This window comes from Triturus cristatus, chromosome 3_2, assembly GCF_964204655.1.
Source record: "Triturus cristatus chromosome 3_2, aTriCri1.1, whole genome shotgun sequence".
NCBI lineage: Eukaryota > Metazoa > Chordata > Amphibia > Caudata > Salamandridae > Triturus > Triturus cristatus.
In genome coordinates, this window is record NC_140584.1 from 920,625,058 (window position 1) to 920,639,728 (window position 14,671).

The 14,671-nt window shown below is 45.2% G+C and overlaps 1 protein-coding gene across 3 annotated transcripts in view; it reads left to right on the top strand.

The window, feature by feature from the left end:
- Window positions 1-14,671, top strand: part of PPM1E (protein phosphatase, Mg2+/Mn2+ dependent 1E) — an 819,329-nt gene that overhangs the window by 785,892 nt on the left and 18,766 nt on the right. For all 3 annotated transcript variants that reach the window (XM_085649376.1, XM_085649377.1, XM_085649378.1), the window contains one exon: window positions 6,668-6,761. In XM_085649376.1, coding sequence (XP_085505502.1) covers window positions 6,668-6,761 — 94 coding nt within the window. The remainder of the gene's footprint in view (window positions 1-6,667; window positions 6,762-14,671) is intronic.

The following is a 14,671-nucleotide window of genomic DNA, read 5'->3' on the forward strand; positions in this document are numbered from 1 at the left end:
CATTAATTTTAAAAATCACGCGGCGCAGCAAGTCACCCTGCTGCTCTGTGTGATAGGGAAATGCATGAAGCAGCACACATGAAAGTTTCAAAATGGCATTTTAGGATTGTTTATTTGCAGGAAGCGACACCTTCCTACACATAACCAATCCCCCCTGCACACAGACACCCTTACACTCTGGTGCAAGGGTGCCTGCGTTGGCGCTAAGTTGTTAAACTTAGAACCATCGCAGGGAGAAACGCAAGGCTGCACCACATTCATGTAAATATGGTGTAGCTGTGCCTTACCAAAGTGGCGGAGCATGTCGTTAAGCCCAGGAGGCTAACAACATGCTCCGCCACTTCATTGTACATAACCCCCTCAGTTGTTCAGTTTTCCTGACATGATCATATCCTGCATGACATAAAATAATTCACCTAGGGCAGTAACCATAAAAGCATGCTATTTATGGTTAATTTAATTGTAAGTAATAAACCCACTATTGTGTGTTCAACATTTGTATTTTGCTATTGCCATTTGCCGTCCTGAAGGCGCTTATGTTCTGGTTTAGACTCTGGACTAGTAAGACACAGATTCCTGTCAAGGAGGCAACAGAGGAGCTTCTTACATACCATAATCAGACTGGGCGCCTGGTATGGTTTAAAAAAGTAAAGTAAATAAACTGGGACTGGGAGTTATGTGGGAAGATCCGAAATCCATTAAAAAAAAAATGGGGTCAATTTTAAAAAGGAGATTTTGGGCGTATACTGATTCCTCATGTATTGAAGCTGGGATCAATGGTTCCTTAACAACATGTTTTTTAGAGTTTAAAAGCTGTTTTAAGTTTGAACTATATATGGATGAAATTGAACCCCCTCAAGCATGTGCACTTTATGTACAGTATAGATCCGGGGCTCTTCCATTAAAAGTGCTGAAAGGAAAATGGAAGAATGCATCTGTAACCTTGCTTTGGCCCCTATGCAATGTTAGCCCTGAAACACTACAGCACTTAATATTTTTTTGCCCATTGTATGCAACATTGAGGAAAACCTGGATTGTTCCAGCATGTCGCGTGCTTTCCTTTTCACGCCCCAAATAAGCTCTGCGTGTTTTTAAATCAGATACAACTGGGTGGCTTGTCCTTACGCTATCTAGGTACTTGCTTTATGCACGGTGGAGAAGATCTATATTTGGAAAGAGCACCTGTCATGAAAATGGATCATCTATTGAATGAATGAATAAATATTGAACTTGTAGAGTGCGAACTTAGCCCAAGGGCGTCAAGGCGCTTTTGCGGACCTAAGGGTGCAGACAGAAGGACATGCTCAAACTGAAGTCTGTGCGAATAGCCAAGTCTTTAAGACTTTGCAGAAGAGAGTGAGGGACCCCTGACTAGAGAGCTCTTCAGGGAGGGAGTTCCACAATTTGGCAGCCAGAGTGGAAAAAGCTCTACCTCCCCATTTTACCTTCTTAAACCTCGGTACAATTAACAGATTCTTATCTGTGGACCGAAGCAGCCTGCTAGGAGCATATCGATGGACAATGGCCTTAATCCCCTCTGGGCCTGAGCCATAATAAGCATCATGAGTCAGGCACATTGTTTTGAAGAGTATCCTACGGTCCAAAGGTAGCCAGTGCAGCAGCCTAATGGAGACTGTGACTGAATGAAATTTTGGTAGGTTCATCACTAGCCTGGCCGCAGCATTCTGCACCATCTGCAGACGTCACACTAGGCCTTTATTAATGCTCAAATAAAGGACATTACCATAGTCCAATCTGGACGTTACCAAGGCAATAACAGCCTGCTTACGAGCATAAAAGGAGAGGAAATGGGAGATTTTTCTTTAGGATTCTAATGATCCCGAAACATGTGGACACTGTCCTGCTAACCTGCAAGTTAAGGGAGAGTGAATTGTCCACAGTGACCCTAAGGTTTGACCCATGGGATACCGGGCAGGGACAGACGCCAGGCGCGTCCGGCCACCAGTCACTAGACCATATCTCAGGACCTCAGTCTTCTCATCATTCAATTTAAAAAAGTTTTCCACTATCCAAGAGGAGACTGCCTGCATACAGTTCCTGAAGTTGAGAGCGGAGTCCCTGATACTGTGAGAAATGGACACCATTATTTGGGTGTCGTCCGCATAGGACAACACCTCTAGTCCATAGGATCTCACAACTTTAGCAAGAGGGGCAACATAAATATTAAAAGCTGTTGGGCTCAGGGAGGAGCCCTGATGGACACCACACAACAGGGGTTTAGAGGCTGAGTAGAATTGGCCACATTTCACCATCTGTGCACGTCCACTAAGAAAGGAAGCAAGAAGACCCAAGGCCGAGCCCCCGACCCCTATCTCTCGGAGGCATTCCACCAGCCTCCGCGGGGACAGGGTATCGAAGGCTGCGGTGAGATCAAGTAGAACCAGCAAGGTGGTATACCCTGCATCCACTTGAGTATGGATGTTGTTAAATACAGCCGTCAATGCTGTCTCCGTACTATGGTGGCTTCTAAAACCATGTTGTGAACCATCGAGCAGGTGGTAATCTTTTAGATAGGCACTGAGGTGAGAGTTTGGGTAGGTTTCCAGAATCTTAGCTGAAACAGGGAGTAGGGTCCAGCGAGGGTTTCTTCAAGAGTGGCCTCACCACTGCCGTCTTCCACAAAGTGGGATACCGGCCCTCTGAAATAGCAGCATTCAAAACAGCAGTAAGATGAGGAATAATGATTTCCCGGCAACACCTTGAGGGGGCAGGGATCCAATGGGGAGCCCGATTTGACTCTTTCTAGAAGCCAATCCGTCACCTCTGGCAACAGGCGAGGAAAGGTAAGGAGCCTGGGATTTTCCTCCATAGGTAAGGCCTCACTAAGAAGGGGAATAGGTCGGACAGGCGACCCCACGTTGGAGTTGGATGCTTCCAACAAGGAGTAAATGTCTGTGATTTTTGTTTGAAAGAAGTCTGATATTTTATCACAGAGCTCCTGGGAAAATTCCAAAGGATCAATAACATGGGGGGAAATAAGAGAATTAACGACCCTAAAAAGATCCCTAGAAGATTTCATTGATTCAGTGACCTTTGAAAAGTATAGCCTCTTTTCCTCCATGATGGCAGCTTTATACTCTTTTAGGCACTGTTTATGCAGTTTCCTACCCAAAGGCTCTAAATCTGTGCACCACAGCCTCTCTTGTTTACGACACCCCTGCCTCAACGTTCTGAGTCTCTCCGTGAACCAGGGAGCAGAAGGTTTTTTCCTTGCTGAGTAGTGCTTACTGACAGGTGCAAGAATGTCCATTGCAGCTGACAATTGATGCGAAAGCTCAGCAGCTGCCAAGTTAACGTTGTGATACTTAGTGGGCTCGAAGTTATTAAGGAGGTAGGAGAGCGACTCCTTACTTATACGACTAAGGTTCCTCCTTTCCTCCAGATTCCTATTGCCAGAGGGAACCATCCCTGACGCTGAGAAGTATAGATCAAAAGGGATGGCAAAATGGTCAGACCAAGCGAGGGGAGTCGGTTCACCGACCCTTATACGAGGGTCATTAGAAAAAATGCCATCAAGGATATGCCCCGCTGTGTGGGTGGGATTCCTGACCAACTGTGAAAAACCACAACTCAAGGTTTCCAAGAGATTTTGAGTATCCTTACAAAGAGAGTTATCTAGATGAAAATTAAAATCCCCAGGAGATTAAGATTGGACCTTTCAAAATATGGTTGTAAAAGACTACTAAAATCCTGACTAAAGGATACCCTGGAGCCCGGTTGCCGATAGCAGAGAACACCAGCGAAGCTTTCCGTGGGATGCAGGTTAATAGTAAAATACAGCGCCTGGTAGAGGTCAGGAGGAGTGGTCAATACATGAGTACAACAGACCAGGGTTTCTCTATAAAGAATCCCCAAACCCTCTCCCCGCCGGCCTAGCCTATCCGATCTCGCAAGGGTATATCCAGAGGGGATAGCATCTACGAGATAAGGACCTGCAGAATCAGTAGCCCATGTTTCAGTAATAAAGACCCAAGTTGGCTTCCTTGATGAGAGAAAGTCTCTAAAAGCAACCTTGTTCTTGATCAAGGATCTTGCATTAATAAGATAACCTTGTGCAATTGGTATATTGGAAACATGCCTTGTTACATTATCAATAGGAATATTACGAAACTGCATCAGACAGATATTACAACCTGTTCATACTTGGTTCTGCTTCTTAGCTAAAATTTCGGGGTCCATGTTATGATGACAGGGAGCCCTTACTGGCCGAAAGTCTAAAAGTGCCTTTCTGGTGTAGCGGATCCGTCCCATCTGATCAAGGGAAAAGGGGGCAACATCTCTGGTGCATGGCGCGGAAGGGCGCAGACGGGCTTGCCTTTGGCGCGGCGCGTGCGATGCGCGACGAGCAGGCCATGCTAATTAAGTAGTCTCGGAGGACTAATGCACTGACCCCCGGCTCTGCCCCCCAGCCAACCCGGAAAAGATCCTAATTATGCGCCTGCGCCCTCCACATCAATCGGGAAAACACATCTATTGGGGAAGGAAAAATTTAAGTCCCATTGTTGACTAGAAACAAAAAAGTTGGGGCCTGTGACAAAAAATGACTGTATGGTGCTATTCCACCTCTTTCTTTCTATTTTACAAATTTATACACAGGGTTTTAATGAAATGACAGATTTTAATGATATTTTATTGTTATTTTTAATAGAGCATTGATTGAGGTCCTTTTTAATTATGTTTTAAGATGAAATTGAACCCTATATATATATATATATATTCACTTAAAAAACCATAGGTTTCACACATGTTATAGTTAGCTGGACATTTCACTCGTAAAAAACCATTGAAATTCCCCCGTTATAGTTAGTGCAGGCAACTATAACTCACGCGACCGCAATCCTCTGCTGATGCTAATACTGTATTTAGACACTTATTTGCCCATGTCTTCTTCCATTAAATTTTAGCTATACATATATTGCAAATATTTTTTTCATAAAGACACATATGTCATCAGCAGAGGATTGCGGTCGCGTGAGTTATAGTTGCCTGCACTAACTATAACGGGGGAATTTCAATGGTTTTTTACGAGTGAAATGTCCAGCTAACTATAACATGTGTGAAACCTATGGTTTTTTAAGTGAATTTGCAAGGTTTTTTAAATGCTAATTCCTAACTATAACGTGTGTGAAACCTTTGGTTTTTTCAGTGAATTTGTACGGTTTTTTAAATGCTAAGTTACTTTACGCCGTTCGTGGCGTGTGCGCCCACTTCACGCAGTTCGTTCCGTGCGCGCACGGTGCGCGCACAGTGAGCACGCGGTGCGCTTCGCGCACCGCGTGCCCACTTTACGCAGTTAGTGCCGTGGGCCATGCCGTGGGCCATGTACGCACGATGCGCTTCGCGCATCGTCCACACACGGAGGACATATTATGCGCTTCGTTGTGAAAGGTTATCAATTAAATGATCAATTCATGTATATGTCATGCACAAATGGTTCCCATCGGGCACCTTTTGCACACGGGGTGTGGAAAGTGTGGATAGTTTTTTTTTTTTTTTTACCGTACGCGTACGGTAAGCACAATCACCGTTTTTTCAAAAAAAAAAAAAAATGCATTTTTGGCCTTGGGGGTTCGTTTGGGACACCCTAACCATGGATAGGTGGTTAGGAGCTGTCTAGCCTGCCCCTTTTCATGTTATCCAACTTTGTTTTTCCTCCCCCCCTCAGAGTGCGAGAGAGAAAATGGCGGCCGACACTTCCTGGTTTCGACCGATTCGAATGTTTACTAAGATCTAACAGCCAATCAGAATCGCGCTCGCGCACGGCACTGTACGCGTACGGTAAGCTTACCGTACGCGCACGGTAAGCTGCCACAGATATATATATTGATTTAAATGCTATTTTCTCAGGAACTACTGAACAGATTTACACCAGACCTACAAAAGGCACTTCCTTGACCTGTAGATTACCTCTCTGCCAAATTTCAAGTAACTCTGTTCAGCCGTTCGGGCTGCAGCTGTGTCTAAAGGTCCTATGGAAAAATGCATGGGGAAAACGCGTTTTGGGACCCCCCTTTTTTCTCAGCCCCCGCTTGACGAATCCCCCCGAGACTTTCAGGGTAGGAGCGGAGCGTAGCACCCCATTACTTTTGAAAATTTCGCGAGGATTCGTCGAAATTTCGCGAGGATTCGTCGACCGGCGCCAAAGTTATTCAAAATAGAATGTTGCGGTTTTCCTATGGAAACAGGGTCCTAACTATAACTACCTACTGGCGACCGCCAGTAGGTAATATATAGATATATATATATATAATGAGATATTGTTTTATTCTTTTTTTTTTACTGATTGAGAGGTGTTCATGGTTTTTATGTCCAATGTATGTTTTGTGAATGATCATGTTATTGATCGAAATAAACTACTACTAAAAAATAAAAATGTATGCAGTGTGACATGTGTAATCTCGTTAAACCATAATAGCTAACAAATCGATCATTTACAACAAAAACACCTCTGTGTCAGTAACACGCAATCTACTGGTGGTTTTGTAGCCCCCATTTTTTAACTGTTTTTATAACAAGTTATACAGTGGTTTCACTGCAGATGGAAAGGGTCATTACTTTCCCACTCCCAAGCTCTGCACTATTTTGGAAAATAGCAAAGCACATCCATACACATACTAATGAAATAATAAATATTGTTTCTTCATAGGATGAGAAGCAGCGCATCGAAGCGCTTGGAGGCTGTGTGGTGTGGTTTGGCGCCTGGAGAGTTAACGGGAGTCTTTCAGTCTCAAGAGCCATCGGTAGGTTCAATAATACATTATCATTCTTCTTAAGTGCATAATGACGCCTGTCGCTAGTTGATAACGAAGACGAAGGACTCTTAGGGGCATATTTACAATAACTGGCGCATATCAGCAGGGATGCGCCTGTTATTGTGCGCCACAGCTCCGCCACCATGGATGCGCCGCATTAACAATGCGGTGCACCATGGGGCAAAAACGGCACAGATGCGTGACGCATCTGTGCCGTAAAAGCGGCGCATTGCTAGAGTTGCGTCGCAAGCGCGAAGCAGCTCCAGCAATGCTCTGGGGGGCCCTATCTTGTTAATGCTGCGTCAATCCTTACGCCTGCTTCAGGCAGGCGCGGGGTTTTGACGCAGCATGGGCCTAAAAGTGACTGAGTGAAATCTTGTAGATTTCACTCAGCCACTTTTAGGAGGCGTTCCTGCGCCGGAACGCCCCGCCCCTGCACGGGAACGCCTACATGTGGCGCAGGGCTTTACAATGTGACGCATCTCCCAGATGCGTCACGATGTAAGTACCCCGCACCATGGCGCAGGATTTGCGCCGCCGCTGCGTCACAAAAGTGACGCAACGGCGGCGTAAATGAGGCGCAAGGGGCTTGTAAATCTGCACCTTAGTGCAGAAAATGAATCAAGAACCAAAGAAGGATAACTCTGAAAGCAATAGTAACACTTGAGGACACATTTATTATGAATTCACACAACGCAGCACAGCAAGAAACTTGGGGGCATATTATCAAGGACGGCGTTAAAATTATCGCCGCTTTGACGGCAGGAAACTGCTGCTAAAGTGGCGATAATGGGCTTGATAATATGCCCTTGAGAATTCCAATAGAAACACGTGTTTTGGTGTCAACATGGGCTTCTATTGGAATTCTCAAGGGCATATTATCAAGCCCATTATTGCAGCTTTAGCGGCAGTTACCTGCCGCTAAAGTGGCGATAATTTTAACACCCTCCTTGATAATATGCCTCCCGCTGCTCTGTGTGACGAGGAGAGAGCAGAAATGCCCCATATTTATGCTCTCTCTTTGACTGGAGAACTTTGTCCTGCCTAGTGCCAATTCAGGCACACTTGCACCATAGCGCCTGGGTTATAGGCAGGACTGTTTTTATGCGGGAAGACCGCCCTTGCTGCACAAAAACAGTAAAAAGAGCCATATTCCTCTTTCTATGTGTGCTGCAGAATGCCTGTCGGCAAAATGCATGAGTTTATGTCATTACATACTTTCAGTGAAAGAGTTTACCTACTAGTACCGTTATAGTTCGAGATTTCAAGAAAACTGATAAAATTAGGATTAATGCAAATAAGTAGATCTCGTTTTTATATAGCCGTAATGTTTGCTATTTTAAGCAATGCAAATAACAGATGTTACTGTTAACAAGCAAACTGGTACTTTAATGATCGACCTCTGGGGGATGAGAGATTAAATGTGATCTGCAGGTCACCCAATATAATGGCAATTAGCGCTGAACTGACTGAAATGGAGTACGGGTTCAAGTTTCGAATTAATGAAGCATGGTATTCATGGCAGGGGGTGTTTTATAAACTTTGTTGTTCTCCACTCTGGATGGCAGTATACAGAATCTGCAGCAATTTGATTGGGTTCTCCACTAGGCACATACATCTATTTGTTAGACATTAATGCATCTGGCTCCATATTTACCAATATTTAATTCAAATTTTGCTGTATTGCGTGAAAGGGATAGAGCAGACATGCTCCATACTTACAAAGATATGCAGCGCACATAGAAGTTACAAAACGTCATTTAAAGATTGTTTATGTTCAGGAAGGGACACCTTCCTGCTCATATACAATCTTGCCATGCAACGCAGCCACCCTTGCACTTTGGTGCAAGGGTGCCTGCGTTGACTCTAGGCAGCTAAATTCAGCGCCAACGCAGGGAGAAATGCAGGGCTGCACCATATTGACGTAAATATGGTTCAGCCCTGCGTTTCAGAAGTGGCGGAGCACAGCATTAAGCCAAGAAGGCAACACCGTGCTCCACCACTTCTCTTGTAAATATGCCCCTGTGTGCTACCTAGACTCAAACTCGGTTCACCAGTTCCAAAGTCGGCAGCTCTGGCCATTAAGGCACATCCTCTCCCACAGAGAGATCTTTTTTCCAACATCATATCCAGGCTGGCTGCTGGTCATTTGTACCAATGCTGTTGAGTTTTCAGCTATGGATAGGATGTTTATGTCTACCATTGCATCTGTTTTGTGCTGGACATTTACCCTTCCTGTACAAAATACTATGGTTTTACATACTTTAATACGCTTCCGACTTTTTATGTGTGATGCACAAATGCAAAGGTGGAAATGTTTTAAGAAATTAAATGTTTTCTCAAACTTTACACCTACCTCTAGTGACACATTAATGTTTAGTGCAAATCCTAGATACTTTTTAGTAAGTAGGGCTTTTCATCAAAATCCATGGGCGGGCATGGGAGTACCCATGTATCACCCATGGGATGCCCCCCTGATGCAAACCAGGCCCTGGGCAAAGGTGCTGGATTCTAGGCGTCAGTGCCACTGCACATGCTGCACCAATAGTAACTACACCTTCTGAGCATATTTGCATTACTTTTAGCGTTTCTTCCAGCACCAAGAAAGTTTGGCTCTGGAACATAAATACTTTATAAAGACTCGGCGCCATTTTCCATCGGTTTGTGTGACTTTACGTAGGTGCAAAGTCTTGATACATCTGTCTCCGAATCCACCAAAGTCATTAGGTACTTGGGGGCATATCAGCAACACCCGGCGATAATTATCGCTCAACGCTCTTAGGTGAGGATAATTATCGCCGGGTAACGTGGATTTTTATCGCTGAGATAGCGTGCTATTAGCAACGTTTATCTCCTCAGCGATTAGAATCCTCACGTTAACTGCCTAACGTGAGATTATCGCTGGAAACCCAGCGATAATCCCACGTAGTGTGGCGTTAGCTTGCTGATAGGAACTCACAAACTTAGCCATGATATCCACCTTCCATAGGATATCATGGCTAAGTCAGTCCTGAAGCAGGCGTAAGGAAAGTAGCGATAACAGGGGTTATCTCTACTTTTCCTGCCGCTATGCTTCATAGCGTGGGGCTTGATGATAGGAGAAATGTCGCTTAGCGACATTTCTCCTGTCATGTTAGGTCAGGAACGCCCACTTTGCATCTCATTAGAGATGCAAAGCTGGGCGTTAGGAATCCCCACGCTAAAGCAAGGTTTCACGCGTTAGCGTGGCCTTGCTAATTAGGAGATAAAATTATCGCTGCTTTTCGGCCGAAAACGGCTGCGAAAGCGGCGATAATTTTTTATCGCCAGCTTGTAAATATGCCCCTTGGTATTTCTTATTTCATGTAATGGCAATAAAAGAATACCAAACAACAATCTGGAGCATATGTACAAGCCCCTATTGCCACAACAACGTCACTTTTATCGACGTTGTGGTGGCGATAGAGGCTCACCCTTATTTACAAGGCAGCGTTGAGACACTTAACATTGCTTAACGCTGCCTTGTAAATAAGGCCTCCTTTCACGCTATGCTTAGTGTGAAAGGGGTAGGCAGTGGGTGTTGCGGTGGGCGTTCCACCGCAACACCCATTGATTTTTGACGCTGCCCCTATGTATAAGCTTTCAACAAAAAAAGGGCAGCCCAATATACCTCAAGGGACTGGGGGACTGGGTATAATCAATTATCTCTATACAAATGTTCCTCAAGGAATTTATTCCAACGATTATTCAGATTTTTCATCAAGTCACCAAAACGGTGAACAAAAGATTTCTTAGAACAGGGATATATTCAAAAGAAGTTGTATTCATAAGGAACAATTAATTCAATTCCGTTTTTTAGCAACACTGTCACTACTACTATTTCACAGCTTTATAGTAGTGTAACACCCTTTTGTCAGCAAAATAGATTTACAATTTCATACATATTTTTCATGAAACATCTTTGGGAAAGTTATAGCATATATGTACAAAACACAAATGTCAACAAAATGACCGATGTATACAAATCAAAATACAAAACGGTTGCCAATATGTTGACGTTTCGGTCTTTCTTTGGTACCACGGATCCATAAAACCATCCTCAGGACACAGCGTTGCTCAGTATCCAGACATTCCTATGTAGAATAAAAACAGTACATACAACAATGAAAAACCCCTACTATCTAAAAATGTATATCGTCTGCTCACACCGCAGTCCAACATCAGTGACCGGCCTACAGGGCATGCAAAAACTGAAATAACAAGCCTCCAGCTACTAATTCATATACACCACCGATAAGTGTGGAAAACAAAATACGTGAACCAGTGGAGCCAATGAACCACACCCTAGTGAATCGTATCATAAAAACCGAATTCCTTACTCTATGTCACGTTACTTCTCCTTGCAAGAAAAAATCTGCGTATAAATCAAGAGTGGGGTCAGTATCCTCACTTTACGTATACCACCACTCGTATCACCAATTAGAAAAAGAAAGAAACCTGATTCAGGTTACATACAAGCACTCTTACCTATATAATCCAATTTTGCTCCGTGGCTATTTCATCTACCTTGTTCTTAAGGCTGCGCCCCTCACTTGCACATTAAAACTGTTGATCACCGTGCTTAACGGGTCCACTCCCGGGGATTTAGATCGCTTGCCGGCCATATTGGGGGTACTCCGGGACGCCTGGCGGCGCCATTTTGGAGGCTAACGCTCTAGCTGTCACAAGGACGCTAGGTCGCTACTTAAGATGGTCGTGACGACGCGCAGCGGATCCGCGCAGCGGGACCGCCGGACCTCCGCCGGAGTTACGCCAGAGTTCAGCCCGTCTGCGCCCGTCCGCGCTGAGGACGGGCTGTCGGCCGGCCTGGACTCTGAGACCCCCCTACTTCCTCAACAGGTAGTGAGGGTTTACTCCCTGCATGATTTGTTGGCGTTGAGACCATTGCCTCTATCGTGTCATTGTTGCTGGTCCCCGGAGGATCTTCGCCGGTCCTCTACCTGCCGTTTGTGTGGAGTGGAGATCCGTCCTTCCTATCTTTCTGGTAGGGGTCCTTCACTTTCTCGGTCATTACCGAATGTCACTCAACCTAGAAGTGGCTATTTGATAAATGCTAGATCACTTATCAAGAATAACATAGCGTTCCACGAGTTTGTGAACGACAGGCAACCAGACTGGGTGTTCGTGACGGAAACCTGGGCATCTGCCTCCTCTGGGCATGATCTGGTATTGGCGATACCTGAGGGCTTCATCTTACATAGACAGGATAGACTGGGGCGGAGAGGGGGAGGCCTGGCTATTATTTGCAGAGCTTCATTTCTGTGCTCTATAAAAATCCTGTCTGCGCCCTCGGATGCTTTTGAGGCTTTGTATTTTTGCATATCTTTTTCTTCCACAGCCTCCTTCACCGGTATTTTGGTTTATCGACCACCTGGTCCCAGAGCCAGTTTTTGCTCCGAGGTATTGCGAATCTTGGAGCCCTACTTCGGCAAATCTCACATGACCATTATGGGCGATTTCAATTTCCATCTGGACGATGTGGGTTCCAAGGATACCTCTCAGCTGATTGACTCGCTGGAAGCTTGTGAGCTCACTCAGCTGGTAAAAAGTCCTACACATCGGGCTGGTCACATTTTGGACGGAGTGTTCTCCAATGATTCCAGACTCTCCGTTGGGTCTCCCATGCCTTTGGTCTGGTCGGACCATCTGGCCGTTCCCTTAGGACTTACACCTGCTATGGAGGAGCCCCGTAAAGCTCCCTCTAGTAATAGAGTCCTGAAAAGAGGATATAGGAACATTACTGACCAAGCCCTCTCTCCTTTCTTGCAAGTCTTTGAAACCTCTGCCTCGCGAGATGCGGAAGGGGCGGCTAATGAGCTTGCTACTCTCATTACCACTGCGGTCGACGCCTTAGCCCCTGTCACCTTGCGGTATAGGGCCCGTCGGAAACCCTCTACTCCTTGGTTTACCGAGCCTTTAAGACTCCTAAGACAAATCTGCAGAACTAAGGAGAGAAAATGGCGCAAGTCTTGGGATCCGTCCGACAGAGAGGACCATAAACTGTCGTTACGTGAGTATAAATTGAGAGTTATTAAAGGGAAGCAAGAGTATTTCTCCAGTTTGACGACCTCTCTTCCTCCATCTAATGAGCTTTTTAAGATCGTGGACTCTTTATGCTCTCTTCAGTTACCCGACCCAGTTGTGGCCTCTCAGGAGCTGTGTACTAACATCTCCGACTTCTTCTATAAGAAGATTTCGGACATTCATCTGGCTTTAGAAAACCAGAGGAAGTTGTTGGATGAGTCCTCGCTTCTGAATATCAAAGCCTCTGAATCCTGGAGAAAAAATTCTAATAATTTTTTCTCTCATTTCCCTTTGCTTACACTTGAGGGGTTGAATCTTTTGCTAGACAGGACTAAGTCCGCCTCTCCTTTAGATCCCTGTCCTTTGAAAGTTTTAAAGGAATGCAAGGATACTCTTTTACCCCCACTGTTGGAAATTATGAATGGGGCTTTGACCCAGGGTATTTTTCCCTCGGTCTGGAAAAAGGCCATAGTGAAGCCTCTTCTCAAAAAATCTTCCCTTGATCCCGGAGTGTTAAAGAATTTTAGACCCATATCCTTGTTACCTGCTCCCGCAAAGATGCTGGAAGTCCATCTAAACCTGCATCTTTCCACCTTTCTTGACTCCTCTGAGTTTTTGGACAGCTCTCAGCACGGATTCAGGAAATTCCATAGTACTGAATCTGCCTTGACTATGGTGGTTGACAACATTCGTCGTAAGGTTGACCTTGGTCAGACGACGATTTTAGTCTTGCTTGATCTGACGGCAGCGTTCGATACCCTGTCTCCCTCTACCTTAACATCTCGTTTGAGGGAGGCTGGGGTGGCAGGACCGGCTCTAAGTCTCCTTGACTCTTTTTTACATTCTAGAGAGCAACGAGTCATGCTCGGAGAGTTCCTGTCCCCTGTTAAATCTTTGCAATGTGGGGTGCCACAGGGATCAGCATTAAGTCCGACCCTTTTTAATATCTATGTGGCCCCCCTTGCTAGATTAGTGAGATCACAGGGGTTGGAGGTAGTGTCCTATGCCGACGACACGCAAATTATGGTGTCTTTAGCCCATTCGATTGGGGAATCGGCATCTGCCTTTAGGTCATGCATGCAGATGGTAGCTGAGTGGATGATTCTGAATTCACTAAAACTCAATGCCGATAAAACTGAGGTCCTGGTCTTTGGCAAGGACCGGGACATTTGGTCTAGTGAGTGGTGGCCTTCTTCTTTAGGAACCTGCCCCACTCCCTCTTCGGCAGCTAGGAATCTTGGTGTTATTTTTGATTCCTCACTTTATATGAAGCTCCAGGTTAATAGGACCGTGTCTACCTGTTGGGGAGTCATTAATACTTTGAAAAGAATCCTGCATTATTTGTCCCCACAGGCACGTAAACAGACAGTGATCGCCCTTGTAGGCTCTAGGTTAGATTACTGTAATGCATTATATGCAGAGTCTAACAAATATCTTATTCAGCGCCTCCAGCTGGTGCAAAATGCAGCGGCGAGATTTGTTTTGTCTCTTCCTAAGGACGCTTCTGCAACACTAGCTAGGAAGAACTTACACTGGCTTCCGATTACTTTTAGGATCTCTTTTAAACTTCTCTGCCTTACTTTTAGAGCCCTGCAGGCTGGCCCCACAGATGCTCTGGGATCCTTGCTGACCCGTTACATTCCCAGTAGGCATCTCCGGTCCTCAGATTCTTTTTTGTTGGCAGTTCCTCGTGCTAAGAAGGTCAGATGGGGGAATAGAGCCTTTTCTATTGCTGCGCCTCTTCTATGGAATAATCTCCCTTTGGAGATTAAGTCGCAATCCTCTCTTGCCCTTTTCAGGAAGCCTCTCAAAACTTGGCATTTTATAAGGGCCTA